General features: G+C 29.9%; 1 protein-coding gene across 4 annotated transcripts in view; it reads right to left on the bottom strand.

The window, feature by feature from the left end:
- Positions 1-21,370, bottom strand: part of LOC106784400 (5-hydroxytryptamine receptor 2A-like) — a 110,248-nt gene that overhangs the window by 38,678 nt on the left and 50,200 nt on the right. For all 4 annotated transcript variants that reach the window (XM_014743879.1, XM_014743878.1, XM_014743881.1 and 1 more), the window contains exon 4: positions 15,390-15,523. In XM_014743879.1, the coding sequence (XP_014599365.1) occupies positions 15,390-15,523 (134 nt within the window). The remainder of the gene's footprint in view (positions 1-15,389; positions 15,524-21,370) is intronic.

The raw sequence follows: 21,370 nt of genomic DNA, 5'->3' as shown, positions 1-21,370 counted from the left end.
ACCGTGTTTATGTGTGAATGTGTGTGTTTGTGTGTGTGAAAGAAAGAGAGTTTCAAGAGTGTCCACGAAATGAGGGAAATTTGAGGAAGAATTTGACCTTAGTGCAAAATCCTGTTTGCGAACAGAGCTTAACGTCATCAGCCCCTGAATACTTGTGTATTCTAGCACCGAAATCTTCGGACCTTTCTCTTCCTGGTTTGCCTTTTAGCTGAGAGTGCAAGACATCTTTCACTTGAATCGTTGGCATCTCGTTAAGCCGAGAAGACATTCACTGCACGTTCACAAACGCACTAAACACTTTCTTCAATTTTTAGATTTAAAAAAAAGAAACAAAATATATAAAATAAAACTCGTACTGTTTGACAAAATAAAATCAAAAAAAGCAGTAAAAGTTTGTTTCAGATAATGTGAAAATTAACTCGAATTATTTATCGTTCATTTTTTACTCTATTATTTATGATTTTCAATTAATGCGATAATACTTTTTATTCTTATTGTTAGTTTGTTTTTTTCTTGTCGAATGCAACAGAACAACAAGACTCACAAAATACTCATGATTCCATAATTCACTAGAACGTATCACGATTACGTAAATCCGAACGCATATATAACGTCGGAAATAGATGTTAACTGTTTTGATTTTCGAGGAGAAACTAACGATAATGAGAAAGAAAGAGAGAGAGAGAGAGAGAGAGAGATAGATAGAAAGAATCATGACAGCATGACCATACAACGTCGACGTTCCAAATCAAATAATGGTTTCCATTAGAACAAACATTAATGCTCCTTCCTTCGATATATTTTCGGTACTTTCTTTTAATCTTTCTAATGTAATTTCTTGTATCATTCTTTCTCCACTTTTTCTTTTCTTTTTATATCTTTTTTATTTTGCTCTAATGGTAAGTGTCTTATTTATTTAGTTACAGTTAGGGTTTTGCCAAAGTTATAATAATTGAAATTGAAAAATTATTTCATTGAAAAATTATTTTAATTATAATTTTGAATGATTGATAATTTTTAACTCAAAGTCATCATTGGTTAGGAACATTAAAAGAATTCAAAATATTAGTAAAGTACATTGGAGTGTTTGACATACCTTAAATGATTGTTAATTAATCGAGGGAATCGTATATTGTAATCAAGAAACACGAAGTACCAGCATGCCCTTTTTCTTCGAAATCCACCGTTAGGCTGGCTTTATATACGTCTTATATACGATATTAATGTATACGCGTATGTACATATATGTATATCACTCGCCTGCAGTTCAGATTCTCGCGCACGTACGTATATAATTTGCATAGCAACAAAACACGCACCACATACGTATGATACGCGAAATAAATTTGATTCTTATCTAATATTGTTTATACATCTTTCAATGTTCGAAGAAGACTGACAATAAGTATGGAAACAGCTACGCAGTATACTCCGAAATCACCGAATATACCGAATCATACCGAACGAACACGAAGTTCAATGTGTTTAGAATTTTGATAAAGAGATTCCTAATAGAATAAAAATGATAACATTAGTATATAAACATCTGCTGAGCAGTGACGTACTATGTATGATAAACAAAACATTAAACGACCGGGAAACTGTTCTTTCGATTAGATTAACCTCTTTTCTCCCTTCCCTTATCCATTATCATTTTTTTAAGCTTTCGACAAGATATGTTCCTTTTTTACGTATTGTATATTTTTTTACATTATTTATCTTCTTATTTACATTATATACAATTTAAAATATTCCCTTTTTTTAACGATGCTCTAATTAATGATATAATTAATCGTGTTATAGATGTATTTTGTCTTATATACACGTATATACATGTATATCACTCTTCAGTTGTATATAAATTTGCATATGTATGGATATAATTTACATGGCAACAAAACACGCACACCAATACAAGAAATAAATTTGATACTTTTCTAATATCGTTTTTATATCTACTGGTGTTTGAAAAAGACTGCTAATTATTACATACATTTATATTTTCACTTCTTTCGTTCACCGGTGTATCTACGCAAAATATAAAAATTATTTGTACTCGGTTTTGTCAAATTTATCATATTTGAAATTTATAAAAAAATCATTATTATTAAAAAAAAAATATTTTAATTATATTTTTAGTTAGATAATTTCATTTATTTATTTCTACTTATGTCAGTGCTGTATTAATTAGGATTTCGATAGGATCAATATTTAAGAATATTGTATTTATTTTTTATTGTTAGACGTTTGAATTTGTTTTTCATTTTTCTTGAGAAACAATTAATATTTTTAAAGTTATACAATAGATATACATAGTAGAATTAATAAATTTGCAATAACCGTATACCTGTTGCGGTCAACTCTCATGGAATTCGTTAATTTCGATCTAGATTTAACGATATAGGATGAAACATCCTTCCAAATGGTGGAGTATTCCGCTAGATTGACCGTTAAATAACGTCGACTTCGTTCGAGTTTTTCTCTCTTTTAACTAACAACGTATATTCATTACACTCTGTCGATTTCCCTTTCTCATTTTAATCGCACTAATGAATTCACGCTACCAGTTCAAATGCCGAAAACAGGGAGAAGGGAATATTTGTAAAAGCACCGAGACCAATTAATCCCGTCGAATCGATGTCAAAAAGAAATTTCGTTTCAAGCTTCTGCAACGTTACACTGCCATTTGTTATTATTCAATTTGTTCGATAATTTTTTAATACAACACTTAACGTTAAATATTACTATTATTATCGCGAACTTTGTGCATTCGTTAAATGACGTTTCTACGAAAACGATTTATTTTTTTAATCATCGAATTAATTGCATACATTTTTTTGTTCATTTTCCGGAAAATATATCGAGAAAATGATAAACGAATGTTTTATCTTTTTACGTTTAATCCAAAAATATTTAATATAGTAATATTGGAACATTTATTCATAAAAGTAATAATAATAATTTCAAACGTTCTTTTTAATCTGACAATGAGTAGGTGACACGATTTTTAAATATCGACGTTTCTTGATCATTTCAATCATCGAATTATTTTTATATTATTTATTACAAATATTTTCTATTCTCTCATTAATTGTAATGTGAGACTAAATAATAAATCAACGTAATTAGTTTTTATGTATGATGATAATCTTATTTATAATAGTTTATTCTAAGTCAAAGACATAATTTTTTAATTGAAACGTTTTCTTCTTTCGTAACAAAATGAGATGTGATGCATAGATGAAAAAAACGGTGTATCTCTTTTCTCAAAGATTTTTTGTGCGGAAAGACCGCCTAATGATGTTCTTGCTCCACGATAAAACGTGTTGAGTATCTTAGGTAAAAGAGAGAGAGAGAGGGAGAGAGAGAGAGAGAGGGAGAGAGAGAGAGAGAGAGAGAGAGAGAGAGAGAGAGAGAGAAAGGACAAGGAGTAAACTTCGTAAAATTATAAGCGGATTATTTTACTCAGCGTTACGTCGCCAACTCGTCGAGGACTTCGATTAGATTAAAAAAGTTACAAAACAAGAAAAAAGGAAAACAGAATAAATAGAAATCTTAAAAATAAAAAAATAAAATAAAAAATAATCTGAAAGTAGAAGATAGAAGAGAACATAAAAGAATATAGAAAAAAAAATCTACTACGGTAGTTTACGCTTCTTTTTTAATCTCATTATTCCTGACACGTTTAAGTGAATCTTATTATCCACTTACTGTCCTTTTTACAAAAATATTTCATTCAACTTTTCTTTATTCATACTTCGATAATCTCCTTTACCAGATAGGTCAAAGATGTTGGACGTATAGAAAAAAACGATCGAATACAAGTATACGTGTGGGTAGTATTTTCGTGAATCAAGTATTTCAGCGTAACAATTATTATTATTATTATTATTATTAATAATGAATAAAACCACAAAGTGTGTAAAACCGCGTACACGTGCGTAAACATATAATACAGTAATAATCAATCGAAGTGTGTTATAAGTACCCCATCGTTCAAATATTAATATAATTAAAATATATTAATATTTAATTTATACCACATTGACTTGATTTGTTAATGGCCTAGCATGCCGAATTTTTTATTATATTAATGAACATATAACATTTTGATGATTACGTCATAATATATTAAATTTAATATGTATTATATTAATGTATATACGATAATCGAATAATTAGGATTAAGTCAACTTAACGATATAAAATTCTACATAACAATAAACAAGTTTTTCCTACGGGATGGCGCAACAATAACTGCAACCTTAAATCCATGATAAAAATAACTGTGTAGTTAATAATTTGTGTACACACGTGTAATGGTTAATAATTCTTTTTTTTCAAAGTCATTTTCTTGTAAGATGTTGAAGAACTTTCATTCCCTAGAAGATGAATAGAAATAGAAGATGTTTTAATCGTTTCAACGGTTTAATGAAAAAAGTATAAATATACATTTTGTTTCGTACTTTTAATGTTAACTTTTATAATTGATTCAACCATGGTATTAATCCTTATAAAGGAATCTTAATTAAACTCGTTAAAGAGAAGATATCTTAACCTGGAAAGACTTTCTCCCTTTCTCTTTTTCTTTCTCTTCTTTTTTCTTAGTTCTTTTTCTCTTGCAATGAAGATGAACGTCGACTGAACACCATTACACGCTCAACGTAATTTAAATGCGATTACTTAAAATAAGAACACTTAACACATATACTTACACATATACAAACATACATACACACATACACAAAAGATAAATGTATTATACATTTGCGTAGATAATGGAAGGAAAAAAAATAAACAGAATAAATTATTATTCGAAAAATAAATAAATTGTTAATGAAAAAAAAAGAAAGACTGAGATTCGAACAAAAATATTTGCACATTCTTCGTCGTTCTTCCTATCATAAATGAAAACTTTTTCAATTTTTGTATTTCACGAAGAAGTTTTCATTTTTGTTCGATCGAAGCCGTCAAACACATAGGTAAATACACATACATATACACATACATTTTCACGTGCATACATAGATCGCTTTTCATCGAGTCTGTCAAGACCGGAAGAAACGATGGAGATTAATTTTCAGACGCGAAACATTGTTCCTCGAAAGCGAGAACATATCGGCAGAGAAACGTATTGACATTTCTTTTTTTCCTCTCTTTCTTTCTCTCTATCTCCTTTTAATTACATAAATTTATTATCACATATCTGGCCTGAGTGTAAGTTGGTGTATATTGTGTATATCAAAGAGCAAACATTTCTCAAATATCCGATTGAAATATGAAACGATTGTTGAATTATCAACGAAAAGAACCATTTTTGTTTTTCTTTGTAGAAGACGATGTTGTTTAATTCTACATCGATACCGTGGCCTCTGCCATGTTTGAGTTACTCTATTTTTATTTTTCAATTAAATTTATAAATATTCATAATAAATTATCAAATAATATTCTGAAAACTTTAAAGAATACTAATAAATTTTTTCATATGTTTTTGAATAACAATAACAATTGAACAAACTCATCACTGTGGCGTTAGTAAAAACCATAAAAAAAACTAAATAACAAAGAATATTTTTTTGGTTTAAGATAAATACTACGAGGTTGGGTATAGAGAGAAAAGTAGACTCATTGATTGGATCAAGGAAAATCAATGTTTCTTGACACCCTTTCTAAGCTTCTTAGGTGGATCGCATTCGGAATAAGAATGGGAAGGATCTTATTTGATTTCAGTAGAGGTGCTAAACGAACTTTCTTTTTTTTCCCTTTAACAATAGCCTCGAGTCGAAACAATCATTCATCTTTTCGACACCCTACATATGAAAAGATAGTGTTGGTAAGGAAGGCAAGTAGTGTAGCAAGTAACATGGGCAGACAACATATGGGTGATGGTCTCCTAACGTTTATCTTTTTCTTTTTCTTTTTCTTTTTCTTTTTCTTTTTAACACGTATTTCCCATTTCTTCGGATGTATGTGCACTTGTGTGTATGAGTGTGTTTCTGGGTATTTTGAAGCCTGCAGGCATTAGACATAAAATGAGAAAGAGAAAGAAAGTAGGAAGAAAAAAGGAAGAGAGGAAGAACATGGAGAAGAACAGAATTATGAGACTTGTCAGTGGGGAAAACAACGAAAGTATAAGAAAGAGGGTGAAGTAGGCGAGTATTAGGGTGGATGAAATAGCACGTACAAGGTGGATGATATTGATAGAAAAGTTAGAAAAAAAAGAAAAGAAGGAGGAAGAGGAAGATACGAGACACACATTTGGCAAGTTCTTTTTCTTTCATATTAAAAAAGAAAGAAAGGAAGAAGTAAAAGAAAAAAAGAGACTGGCAAGGTGAGGGGGGGGAAGCGTAAAGTAACAGGAAAATTCCCGTAGGGCGTAGGTCGAAAAATCAGATAGCATTGTACTTTCTTGAATTTTTGTTTCTTTCTCTTCTCTATCTTTTTCTTTTTCTTCTCCTTCTTCTTCTTCTTCTTCTTTTTCTTCTTCTGTTTCTTGTTATCGAAGAAAAAAGAAATAAGAAGAAATAGGGGGAGAAAATTTTTAAAGACCGTGTGCAGAAAAATCAAACGGAACGTTGTTGTATTGGTACTTTTTGACTTTTCCTACTTTTTTCCTTCACTTTCCTAAAGTTTTCTTATCGAAAGTCTAGATCAAAAGAATAGTTATTTTGTTGAAAGTTATATTTTGCTACAAAAAATGCGAATATTTTTCGAAAAGTATTAGTCGTATTATTTTTCCAATATTTCTTTTTACGATTTATTATAAACACTATCTATAAGGAATGAAAAAAATTATATTCATATTAATTACGAGTAAACTATTTGTATAATTTCTATAAGAATTTGATTATTTTATCGCAAATTTATTTTGTGTTAGTAACACACAAAATATTTCCAACGGTCAAAAAGATTAAAAAAAAAAAAATTATCCACAGACGACAGAAGAAAAATTAGTAATAAAAACGACAACTATAATTGATTTTATCCTAAAAAACTGTAAAAAATAAATAATTTAGTTAACACGTTCTCCAAAGAAGAATACTTACGCGCTTACTTTTATTTTCTTTCACATAATTAAGTTCCTAATTTTTATTTTTTTATTTTTTTCTCATACTATTCGTTCTTATCATTCTATGAAAAATTCACTTGTCGCAGTGAAATAAAAGAGAAAGAAAGATTTCTTTGTTCTTTCTTTAAATCGAGACATGAGGAGAGCAAGGTGCTGGGTTTGGGAATGATGGTTAGGAACACTCGCAAAGTATCTTAAAAAGCATAACACGCTTACTTCCCTCTTCCCTTCCACCATTTCCACTTCCTTACTTTTTTTTTTCATTTTGTTTTCTCTCTGTCTCTTGTAGCACGTCTTAGGTACTACAAGAAAGAAAGTAAGTACTTACCTTCAAGCATTTACAGTTTGCACGGTTTTGCGCAAAAGGCTATTTACTTTTTTATTACAACGTCTTCAAGAAAAGTAGAGGTTAGCTCGTAAGATCTTCTTCTGAAGATTTATGAATTTTTACAGAAGAAAAAGAAAATGTAACGCGTTAGTGAGGACTGCGTTTTATTACGTTAAATTATTTATTCTTATGTTTAATTGTCCACTCGATATTTTTTTCTGTTACGCGCAAAGGATAAATTTGAAGTGATAAAAAATGTAAATATCTTTCCTCATAAATTAAATAAATTGCGGTAATAAATTTAAATAAAATATGTGCGTTACGATCCTGTCTCTGTAAGCTAACGTAAAAGAGAGAGAGAGAGAAAGAGAGAGATTTATTAGGAAAACTTGTAATTTTATTATTTTTCGAAATTGTTGCCCGTTAAAATTCGATTGCAAGCAGCGAGTTTGTATATCTATGTATAAATTTGACCATCCCATTTTATTATCCACGAAATGTCCAAACGATTAATTAATTATTGGCCCAGTATTTTCGAATTTCGAATCACGTACTCGAGGGTATGATATCTTTCATGTAATTAAGTTTATTTTATTATTTCAAATGTGTGGATTTGGAACAAGAGAAAATTTACGGATGGATAGAAAAATAGGACGTGCATGTGTGCATTGGAATGACCCTTTTTGTGTACTTTCGAATAAAACGGCGAAAAAGGAATTAATTTTCTATCGTGTAATGAAAGAGAAGAGAGAGAAAGAGAGAGAGAGAGAGAGAGAGAGAGAGAGAGAGAGAGAGAAAGTAAGTGAGTGAGAAAATATTATTAAACAGTTTATTAAAACGAAAATTTGGGTCGTCTTTACAAAATAGCAAGACGATAAAAAAAAACCGACAAAATACGTGTAAAAAAAAAAGTAAAGTTGACGCAAAACTTAACCCACATAATAGAAACTCTTGGAAAGTTTCGAAGAAAGTTGTATCTTAAGGAGTCGTGCAATTTTAATGTAAACAACTTCTTCGTAAAATGACGTCGAGAGTTGGTCGAGAAAGTTCCTACTATACTCTACGTCCTTTTGCTCCTTTGATATATCCTAGTTCCACATATTAAAATCCTTGTGTATTAGTAAACTTTTACGAAGTATAATGCAATAGTCATAAATAATATTTTATGGTAAATATGTTATCCGGAAACATTTGTTCGCTAAAACGTTTCGATTTTATTCTCAATATAAATTGGATAATTTATTCTTATTATTCAAATAATATGGTGTTAGAGAATATTTTAGAAGTGTACGTGTCATGGTGTATAAGTATCCATAAAGGAGTGTTATTCTCCAGTTGTTGTATGTGCGATGGTATGAGTGTGTGAGAGAATGTATCGTGAAACGAAGGAGAAGGAAACCGTTTCTGTAGATTAGAGTATTTGTTTAAATTGTAAGGTTACACCGTCTGGACTTGCCGCCTTTGTATAGCTCCATCGAAATCTCTCGAATGTTCTCAATCCGGAAATGCAGAAAGAATCCCTTTACTTGTTCATGATTATATTAGGAATTATCGAGAGGTTTCTGGAAGGAATGCCAGGAAATGATGAGAGATGGTGGAGGGGAGGTAAAACATAAATAGGTGACAGAAACGACTGGGCGGGGCATTCCGTTATAGTTCTTTGATACATACGACGAGTGTTAGGTGTGAAAGGAAACGATAAGACAACGGGGGACGGTGAAGGGACACGAAAGACGATGATAAGTGACGAAGAGTCGAATACGGCGTGTCCTTCGTTAATTATGACGGTTGTTTTCGGGTTATGATAAAGAGTAGCACCTGATATTTCGTGGCAATAGATTGTAAATTTAGATTATAGATACTTACCATTGTATCTCATTTTAAACCTATTATACCTAAATCCTTTAACATTATTGTTAAGCGTTATTGAGTAAATAAATTATATTAATTCTACTTTAATAAATAAAATAAATCTTACAATAATAATTTTATCATGTTTTCGAATTCTAATAACAATCACTATTTTAATTTTGATTTTTTAATTGTCAATGATTATAAATAATTATTAGAAGCAAATGCATATAAAAATTATCTACAATTTTTTATCTTTTTATAAAATAATCATATAATTCTAATATCAATAATATTTAATAATGAATAAAAAAAATATAAATAAATTAGAACAGTTTCATTAAATTTTATTTATACATTATTACCTCTTTCAAACTTTCTATAAATTACAATGATTTGTATAGTGAACTAGGTGTTATTTCTGGAAATTGCGTGTACTATGACGTCATAGTATATCATGGAAAAGGAATTGGAGAGATAGGGAAAGAGAGAAAAAGGGAGAAATATTGTATAAGGAAGAGAGAAGCTTCAGGTTGGAGTGTTGTCACTGGGAAAAGACACATATAAGGTCTAAGTGAGCATGGGCCGTAATTAGCGGACGACTGTATTACGGTGAAATTTTTCCCATAACAAATAGATAAATGCGATACATGCATGCACATACACGCATTTATTATACTCATATAAATCTTTGTATTCAAAGTATGTCTCTCTCGAGTACAACTTGTTTAGATGGTTTTTGTGTAAACTATTGTCTTTTTTTATTGTTATATATGAACTAAATGAAAAGAAGGAAAAAAAAGGAGAAAGATAGATAAATAAAAAGAAAGAGAGAGAGATTGAGAGAAAGAGGGAAAAAGAAAAAAGGGTTAGAGATAAAGAGATATCATTCACGTAGAAGGTAGCACATGTGACAAACTTTCAAGCGAGTTAGATAAAAAAAAGTTTCTCGTTTAGAATTTTCTATAAAACGGCTAGGGAATAAGAGAAAGAGAGAGAGAAAGAGAGAGAGAAAGAGATGGTGTATAGTTTACGAAAGAATATATGCGACAGATGCCGTTTTACGCGTTTAGAATCTGGTCTCTGTAGAAAACTTCGCTTATCATGGTACAATATCTCTATGAAGAAAAATTCTATTCACTTTAGTCTTCGCCATTTTAAATCTAAACATTCCAGTAAAAAAGAAAAGAAAAAAAAGATAAATAGGAGGGAAAAAAAAGATAAATGATTATATGGAAAAATTTAATAAAGCAAATAAGCAAATATTGATTAAATACAAATGATGGCTTTTTGTTCTTGTCGGCCTAAATTTTCCTTCTTATATACACCCCATACTGTTTTTACACGAACTTTTTTTATACGATTTTAATTTAACACGACTTACTCAAATTCTAAAAAGTAAATTTTTCTTTACTTTTATTTTTATAACTTCGACATTGGAGACCAGGAATGAATTTTGCGTAAAAGTCAATAAATGGTAAGTTATAGTTCCAAAACCTTTATTTTATTAACCCTTTTGTCTACAATATAGCCTCAGAAACGTTGTAAGGCGGCCGGGTCAAATGTAACCAAAATGTCTGAGAGACGTTTTACGGCTGATCGGGTTAAAAGCGACTTACAAGGAGTCGGTCAGTGAGGCACATCACAGATTTTTTTCAAATTTGGCACACTTGTAGTAATCTATGAGAATATTCATTATGCCTTTAAACATGTGCCTATATATTTAGCCGTTTGCGAAAAAATGCGGATTGAAATTTGACAACGAATAAAATATTTTTATGTGTAACTCATATTATCTTGCCTAATTTTTGTGTTCATGAATTACTAACATGTTTTTTTCTTTTTCAAATGATTATTTACTTTGTATGATACATGTGCAATCTTTATGAAATAAAATGTTTAAGATCCTAACATGAAAACTCATGGTTTATTGTATTATTTTTGCTGATTTCTTAGAACTGGAATCAATCTTCTATTTTTCCATAGATGCAATATATTTTTTTACACGAATTTTTTTTACACGCATTCTTCGGAAACGTATCTACCGTGTAAAAACAGAACTAGGTGTATATATATATTTTATTTTTATTTTTTTCTATTTTTCTTTTTTTTCTCATTATTGGATCAAAGTGAGACTAACGTCACACATTACGTAAGCACCTAACACCCACGTAAAACAACACTTTTATTTTTAAACCATTTTAAATGTTCTCACTGAAGACCTCTCTCTCCATCCCTTTTTTTTGTTTTTTTTTTGTCTGTGTTTTCCTCTTGCTTTTACACTTCGTATATTACAGATGCGTAACTTAACCGGTTGCTTTGTCGCCGGGAACGCGATTAATTGTCAGTAGCAGAACGTGTTCTCGAACTAATAATTGAAATTTTTATTGTTGGTGAATATTATATAAGTTAGAAACTTTTGTCAGATCGACGTTTAATTTTCTGTCTCTCTATATGGAAGTAAATGATATTGCTTTAATTAAATTTGATCATGCGTGTATACCATTTTTATTTTTATAAATAGAACTTAATAATTAATTTTTCTAAATTTTATATAACATATGATTGAAAATATTTAACGCTAATCAGATTGTCGTAACTTTTTACAATATCAGTCTCTCAGCTAATTTTTTTCCTCTTTTTATTTTCCTAAAAAGCTACAAACGAAGTAGGGTTTTGTTATAAAATAAAAATAAAAAATAAAGTATACCTATGAATATTGGAAAATTGTATCCTAATTATTATGTATACATATATATATATATATAATGTAATATCTGATCCATCGTTCTTACGTTACCGAAAAAATGGCCGATAATAAAACTGTCAATTTATTGAGCATTACGTAGGCTTTGATAATAATTGAAGATGATATTAAAGAATATTGGTCTATCATTTTATTTTTTTTTGTATACATATATATAATTGTATAAGTATACGACGAGTTATTATTCAAATAATTTTATGATGTAATGTAATTCCAAAAATATTGCTTCTATCTAAAATCTAAATTTATTAACGTTATTTTGAACGATAATAAATTATATTACATATAATATATCTATATTTTATTATAATCTGATGTAATTCATATAAAATTTGTAACTTGACCTTAAATAATCTGATATTAAACAGATCAAATATATAAATATTTCTATTCGTGTATAATCAATATTATACACGAACATATGTATAAATGTTATGCGCTCTCTCTCTCTCTCTCTCTCTCTTTCTTTACTTCTGTAATAAAATTCAAAAAGGATAACGAAGTAGACGATAATTGGAGATCGATTAAAGTGAAATATAATTCTCAATATCTGGTTGATTTCTATCGAGGCAATTGTGGTAGAAATTTGTTGAGAGCAATATCACAAGAGAAGAATAATTATTATAACGTTATTTGTACAATCACATAAGCTTTATAACATTCGCTTTTCATTGTAATTTCCTCCCTTCTCCTATCTCTTTCTACCTCTTTCTATTTCTTTCTTCTTCATATCCGACTATATATCTCCAACTTTTTCTCACCGGTAGCAAACTCGTAATGACATTTGGCTAAGCGGATGATACATTATTACAAGCAGACAAAAGAGTATAGTAACCCGAACGAAGAGAGAATTGAATGAAAAGTTCGAAAATCGCGTAAAGTGTTTTTTGTAAAATAGAAAAGAAAATGAAGAGAAATGAAACGGGATGAGAATTTTATAAAATCGAATCATTCGTTCAAATCATACATCTATCATTCATAATTCCATTTCGACTTTCCCTATTTCTCGACGAAAAGCTATGACGAGACGAGAATAATTTATTTTTTATTTCATCGACTAATGCGAAAATGGGAATGATCATAAATTTAGTTCGGCATGCTCGTTACATACAAAAGTCGTATCTCTCGTCCATTGAAATTCGCTGATTTGTCAAATCAGCGGTATCAGAGATCAATAACAATAGCAGTTGCGTGGAAAATCCAACGGGGATCCAACGGGGTTTGTTTGCATGTAGGTCACGCTCACGTAGCGACTACGTTTCGTCTCTACGCATGTCCACGCATAAATATATATATATATAAATAGAAGATATTCGGGGTATCGTAAAACAGATAATGTCACGTATATAGTCAAATCAGAACACTATGGTGAAATATCGAATCGGATCGTGTGTCAATAAAATCTTATTTAAATTTGTTATTTAATAAAATATAATCAATTAATAAATGCAAGAGAACCTTGATTAACCAATTAATTGTGATTGACAAGTATATTTTTCATGCGAAAAAAACATAGTTATCATTTGATATTGAGAGAAATATGTTCCTAAATTGCGTAGCAAAAATGTGCAATAAACACAAAATATTGTCATTTCTTCATGACGAATATGTCACAGTTAATTGATTAATCGAGATCTCGTATATCCCTTGTTTTATATTGTCTTTTGAATATATTAATTAATCAAGCTTCTACTATGTATTTTTTTAATACTTTATTTTAATATTTTTGAATTTATTCGGATTTTCATTTCTAGTCAATGAATTTATTATAATTAAATGTTTAATTTTAATGAATATTATGTATATTTACATATATCGTGAAATAAGATTCCGTATAAGATGAAACTATACATATGAGAATACTTAAAACATATAGTTCCATTCATTCAGACATACAAAGATGAAAATGTTTCAGTAAGTAAGAAACTTATGGCAGGAGTTAGAATTTAGTTCAATATTCTCATCTCATTTCATTTGGGAGAAGATCTCGTTTCAAGATACCGAATAATATGACAAACCCTGGAGAGTTTCAACATTAATGCATTGCGTTCGTATATCGTCGTTGCGTTTTATGAGATACTAAATTTGAAACTTGTATTCCGTTTGTTTAGACAATGACGTTTGCTATGATTTTAAAAATTATGCGGATATTATCATTAATTGAGAAAATTTAGATTATTGTTTCAAATTATAGAAAATAAGATCACGAGTATCGAAATATAATCGGGAATTATAACAACAAAATTATTTGATTGTAATGAAAAATTAGATGATAAAAATTTGGTACAATAGAATTACCATAATCATTGACAATTATGGAAATATTAACATGATAAACAAATATTATTTAATTAGAAAATTAATGATAATAATGAAAAATAGAATAATTACTATCAATTGATGGTTATGGAAATATAATATTACTGTGAATTACAATTTCCCTACGGCTATGGTTATAGGTACTCTAGTTATGGAATCAATGCACAAAAGCGATATCAGAGATATAGTGACCTAGGCCATTATTTACGCCTAGGCCAAGCTAGGCCATGACCTGTGCCAATCGATGTTGAACATAACCGTTGAATCTCCTACAGAAGAGAATATTTTTTAAAAGTTAACGATATTTTAGGTCTTTATGTTATTCCTGTCTTCGATTTATGGGACTCTATAGAAAAATGATAAAATCCTTTACAATATCATTTTCTGCTTTGTGATTGACTAAGATAGTTTCTTTCCAATATCGATTCTAAAGATCAGGGTCGATTTATTTATGATGAATAATTTATGCACAAGACTGACATTTATAAGCGAAACGTCAATTTTCATTCTAAAACTGACTGTAGTAATCATAGGGTGCAAGCTGTGGGTCTTATTCTTCCTATATAGTGTTATACTTACAAATTTTATTCATAATGCGGAAGGGTGGATTAAATAAAAACTTTGGATTATAATATTTTCATAAATCCTAATGTCCGATTTATTAGTATTTTATTAACGCGAGTTTAATTATAGAAATATTGACTTATACTTTTAACAAACTAAAGAATAAAAAAAAAGTATCTTAATGTAATTGAAATAGATTTTGTTGAGATCTTCAAAAGAATAATGCACTTATTGTCGAGCAAACCCTTTTTCTGTGCACACATTTATACATTTAGAATTATTCCCATAAAATTCTATTTTAAAACTACTCCTTTATTCCCATCTATCACGTTTATCCTTTAGAATAATATTTTTCTAGACCATTCACGAAAGGATTGGGTTGATTGTATGGAATCTACATATATAGACATATACGCATACGTAGATATAAGGACATACCTATCGTACGGTCATAATTCGCAGTGGTCTATTATAGTCAGCAAATTACGTACCTCGTAAACAGCCCCGAGTGGCATGGCGAGGCAGGCAACCATAAGGTCGGCGACGGCCAGGCTCACGATTAAATAATTTGCCACGGATTGTAGGTTCCGTTCCAACAGGATCACCGCTATAACGAACAAATTCCCTGAAACATATGTAAATCGGAGAGGACGTTAAGGCGCTCCCGTTTATAAGCGTCAAATCGAATAATCTACTTCTATTAACCCTTTCATTCCTAGTTAAGCGTGCGCATGCGTAATTTCCATCAATGACTAATTGTAAGCCCTACTGTAGACAATTCTGAATTTTGACATAAGAAATCTTCACTTTTAACATATTAGAAAAACATATTAGATAAATTTATAAACAATTAAAATAATAAAATTTATAACTTCAAATAATTAACCAATTCTCATTATTTTTATGATACAATTATGTATATCAATAAATTTATTATTATATTTCAATATAAAACCTGAAGGTAATAAATTACCACCCACCTGATGTATTTAAAACTGAACAAAAAAAGAAATTCACCTAATGTCCACGGACAAATTGTAAAGTAGAAAATGAATATAATCAAAAAAATATAATAAATATAAATGCCTAGGAAAAGCTCACAACGTCGGCAGATCCCACTTTTCCTATAACATATATAATATTATTATTAATATTTATTAATAATATAAATATGCGATAAATTTTGAAACACACCTTACAGATAAACCAGCCTTACAATTTTCACATCAGTAATAACTTTAAATGTATAAATAGATATAAATTAAAATCCGATTATAGTTGAGATTTAGGATGGAAAAGGTTAAGGATTTATTAAAAATAAGAACGTGTCTATCGAGTTGAGTATATACGACTCAAGGTCATCCATCGTTAAAGTATCTCATTGCGAGTCGAGACGTTTAACGCGTTATATTGTAACTCGACGCTTGAAACATAGCAATGTATATTTTTCTTTATCCTTCTCTTTCTCCCTCTTTTTATTTCTCTCATCTTTTGGTATTTTTTCCTATCTTCTCTCTCTCTCTCTCTCTCTCTCTCTCTCTCTCTCTCTCTCTCTCTCTATTTCTTTCTTCTTTTATCAACACACTCGGTCGATATCGAAACGCGAAGAAATTCTCGTAGATTTTCTCACGTCGTCGTGCTTTCTCGTTGATGGGAAAAGTCGACGGATAACGTCGATGCTTTTTCGATCTTCCAGATCGAAATGGACGATTCATTTCTTTGTAGAACAAGCGAGAAAGAGAACATGATCTATTTTGAAATACAACGAAACCGGACCGATATAAAAGGATTGCAAACAGACAATACGTCCTTTGACTCGGTAAAGAAGATTTCCACAAGATACGAATTGTCCTACGATACTATGATATATGTATATGTTACCGTCACAGCCGGAAATCCGCCATTGCTAGTAATTCCTCGGCATTGTTTGCAATGCAAAGCGCCTTTTGACAAAGTCGGAAACAAGAATTCTTACAGACTTTTTCTAAGCATTGAACATAATACTTAGACATTCTATAGAATATCAAATTACTATAAAAGCAATGTTGAAAAGAATACATTATCCGGCACAGGCACACACAGCATACGCACCCCCCCTCCCCTCCCCCCACCCCATCACTAACAACCCCCGCTCCGACACACACAAAAGCGAGCATGGTGCAGGTTATTGAGACTGTAAGTGTCGCTATACTATGCGTACCTCTATAAACTGAAACTTAGTCAATGTTGGTGCGTTATTATATTCATAGAGATTTCCACGGAAAATCTGTATCTTTTGTTCCTTATCGTATCGGAAGATAAGCGGGTTTAGAACGAATTATTCTAGGAAGAATTTTTAGGAAATGTTAGAAATATGAATACATTTCCGACTTTGTCAAAAGGCGCTTTGCATTGCGGACAATGCCGGGGTATTACTAGCAATAAAGGATTTCCGAATATGACGGTAACATATACATTATTACAATTATATATAGAACCTATTTTATCATATATACATGGTGTGGTTTCTCCAGTAAAACAGTGTCAGCGTATTCTGACGTGAATACGAAAATGAGAAAGAAGAATCTTATACTAATATAGGTCATTTAAAATTTTATCAACTTTTTGTACTATTAAATCACCTCTGACGTGACAAAACTATTCTTTCCTAGAACTCCTAAAACAAATCAGTATGAAGGTTTCATTCGAAAAATGCATACGAATTTTTTTTCTCAATACTGTTATGTGCAATTAAAAAGTATTATATATTAAACAAATATAAACAATAATACAATATATATTTAAATTTTGATATGAGACATCAAAAGAAGAAAAATTCAATCAGAGTTAGCAGAAAACAAACTAGACAAATAATTATAATGCAATGTTACTATGTTGTTTTGATCTTACAATTAGAATCATAGGGCCTGCGATAAAACATGTTAAACTTGGGTAGCAATCAACGTGTTTTATAACATTTTTTTATTATTTTAGCTTCTAGAATACGTTGACACCGTTTGATTGAAAAAACTTAAAACACCCTATATACTAAAAAGTAACTTTATATACAGGTATTATAATACATAATATATATGCATAGGAATTTCTCAATACGATACAAGTTGATATCGTTCTCTTTGGAAGCAGAAACCACGTTTTCAGTTTTAACCAAGCATTCAATGCTAACCCCGGTCGGAAGTTGGTCGATTAATTAGGATCTCGGAAAATCGAGTAATTAAGCTTTATAAATTATAGCACTTGGAAGTTAATTTCGTAGTCAACACATTATGGGGAACGCGTTACTCTGTTAAACGTGACTCATTATTATCGTTTTATTTACGTATTTATTACAACGAAAAGAAAGAAAATTATTTTTATTTTTTATCAAACACATATGTTTTCCAACCAAAATGATTTCTTTCGTTTATGTAATATTTCGAGATTTTGGATCATTTTATCTTATGGTTATAATAAATGCAATTGTTACGATTAATTTCCGATAAAAAAAAATGTTAGTGAAGATAAAGTGCAAAGAAAGGTTACTTATTAGTTAGATATTTACGTCTGAATAATAAAATGGATCCTTCCAATCGTTTAGACGATTCTAAATATGCGGAGCACGCGGTGTTATGAAATCGTGCTTATACTCCGTGACAGGAATATCGATGTTAGTATTTTCTGTGCGAATTACGGACAAACTCGAATGAAGATTGAAAGAAAATTCTATTGGACTTTCCTTTTTATCTTTTCGGTATATTCCCGTCATTGTGTTACCTCGTTTTTTTATTCTCTATTTTTCTCAATCATGTTATTACACTTGTGTGAATTTTGGTTATTGATTTATTTATCCTTTCCTATCTGACTTATTCTTGCGTTAAAAATATTAAAGAACTCACGAAATTAATAATCAATCATTTCCGGTTTTTTATTTTCTAAAAATAAACAATTTAATCGAACGCAACAATTTTGAGCACAGAAAAATAAAAATTACAAAAAAAAGATGGTGCAAAAATTTGGTCGCAGTTCTAAATGAAATTCGCGTATGCGTAAACTATGCCTATGCTTCTTTTCTTACAAATAAATTTCTGTATAATATGTAACGCATACCAAACAACAAATAGGTCAACCATAAACAACGAAAAATGATCGCGCGAGAAGCACTTAAAGAGTAACGTACCGTAACTCGTCTAAAGTTGCAACCCCTTTTTCCCCAATTCGCTTTTCATCCCTTCGAATTTTCCCTTTTTATTTTTACATTTAACATAGAAAGAGTTTCATGATAACGTGAATCGTACTTTCATACTTTATACTTGTTTACGTATATCGCATTATTTCATAATAATTTTCTAGTCATACAATATTCAACGCATTCGTAATCCTAAACTTGCTTTCTATTATTATTTCCATGCATTCGAATTTCGAGCATCGGAGAACTATTACGAAATACAAGAGGATAGAAATCCGTGTTCTCTCTTCCATGGAAGCAAATGGAAATTCAAAAACTAAAAGGGAAAATGGAACGGAAGCGTACAAGAATGAAAGAGAAAGAAAGAAAGAGAGAGAGAGAGAGAGAAGAGTAAGTGCATTTTGCTTTAAATTTTAGTCGGTAATGCGGTACATGCTTCAAGAGATTCCTCGTCTCGTAATATAATATAATTTACTTCGAATATAACAATAAGTTTATCCCCCCTCCCTCCTTTTGCCCTCCTTCCCACCACTGGTCAGACTTAATTCACCAGAATATTTTAATAACGTAAAAATTATTCGAGAAATGTATTATACATTGTATTAGACATTTAAATATATCTCAAGTCTTTTTACTATGAAAATTCATAAGTGATATTATTTAAACCTAATTTTATTTCTGTAGATTATAAAATTACGAGTTTACAAAAAAGCTTACAATCGGAATAATAGAATTGGCAAAAGAAAAATGTTATTTATTACATATTATTCTTTCTACGAATTATTGAATTAATTTTATTCTCATCAATAATATTTATTCAAACATAGTTAATCCGTATTACTCTTTCTTTAAACGTTTGAGGGATCTGTTTCTTTTAAAATCCTTTAACAAGTCTTTAAATTTATTTTGCATTATATTCTAAAATAATTATTTCAAGTTGTTCGGTAAAATAAAAGATGTAAGTATTTATATTTGAATAATTTAAAAATAAAAATGTCTTTTAAGATTTTTCATTAGTTCTTTATGTCACCTTGTATGTATACATATAGTAACAGAATAACAATGTATAGGATTACGAAGCTAAACCAGGACAATCCGGATTTTCGATTCTTTGTCTTGTTCTTTTTCTCATTCAACTTATCGACCATAATCCATGAGATACAAGGATTATCCTAGCGTCAACTGACCAACCCTCACTTCCTACCTCTTGCCACCCACCCTTCACCCCATTTTTTTCTCTCACTCTCTCTCTCTCTCTCTCTATCTTTCTCACACTACTTCGACATCTATGAACGCACGTGTCTCTCGTAATCGATTCTTCGAAAGTGTGATATCGAAGAAGATACCTGAGCAAGGTAAAGTATACGTGATACAATTTCCGTTCTTCCTTCACATGCTTTTCACCTACATATGTATATTTGCTGTATATATATTTATATATATACGAAATCGAGTTTACAGAGTTTTAAAATGTTATGGTTGTGCTGAAGGACGATGCGATGTATGTATCATTGATTAGATTGACTAGGGCGAACCTTCCTAACTTGGAAATTGTAATTTTCTATGAAATTTATCTACCGAGAATCTAAAACATATCGAATTACCCTAAGGAAATATGTTTTTTTAAACTTCAAATATTCTATCATTCAATTATATCAAGTAAGAAGATTTATTTAAAAGTATGAGAGAGAAAATATGAATTAAATAAATATTAACAATCGTATATAAATAATTTATTGAATTTATCTAAAAATAAAACGTTAATATTAGTTAATGATATTGTAGAACAAATGAAAGGTGTCTTTTATGAAGTAAAAATAAAATAAATAAACAGAGTGACTTTGATTTAATCTTCACGCAAGGACGTTCGGAAAGGGATTGATATTTTATGCCGATAAATCATTTGTAATAAGTATAATAATGTTCCCCCACTTCGTTTTTTAACAAAAGCTTTACTTCTGACTCAATCGAACATTTCTTGCACATTGTTTTCATAACCAGGATAGTTTACACCGTGATCTGTATAATTTTATTTCAAAATTAATTCAATTCTAATCTATTATTTTAGATATATTATAATATATTTAAAGAAAATGTTAACGTAACAATTTTATATGTCTCGATATATATATATTTTTAAATACATCTAATTTATATTCCTAAATTATTACGAATTTTTCAGATATGTGTTATATTCATAGGTAATAAAAGAATATGATAATAATATAATTATTATTAAAATATTATAACTATTCATATATATGTGTGTATTAAAGAAGATATAAAGTAAGAGATTATAGAATAATA

Source organism: Polistes canadensis, unplaced genomic scaffold, assembly GCF_001313835.1.
Source record: "Polistes canadensis isolate GaletaPanama2010 unplaced genomic scaffold, ASM131383v1 scaffold_34, whole genome shotgun sequence".
Lineage (NCBI taxonomy): Eukaryota > Metazoa > Arthropoda > Insecta > Hymenoptera > Vespidae > Polistes > Polistes canadensis.
Note: the sequence above shows the minus strand (reverse complement) of the source record. Positions and strands in the feature narration are given on the sequence as shown.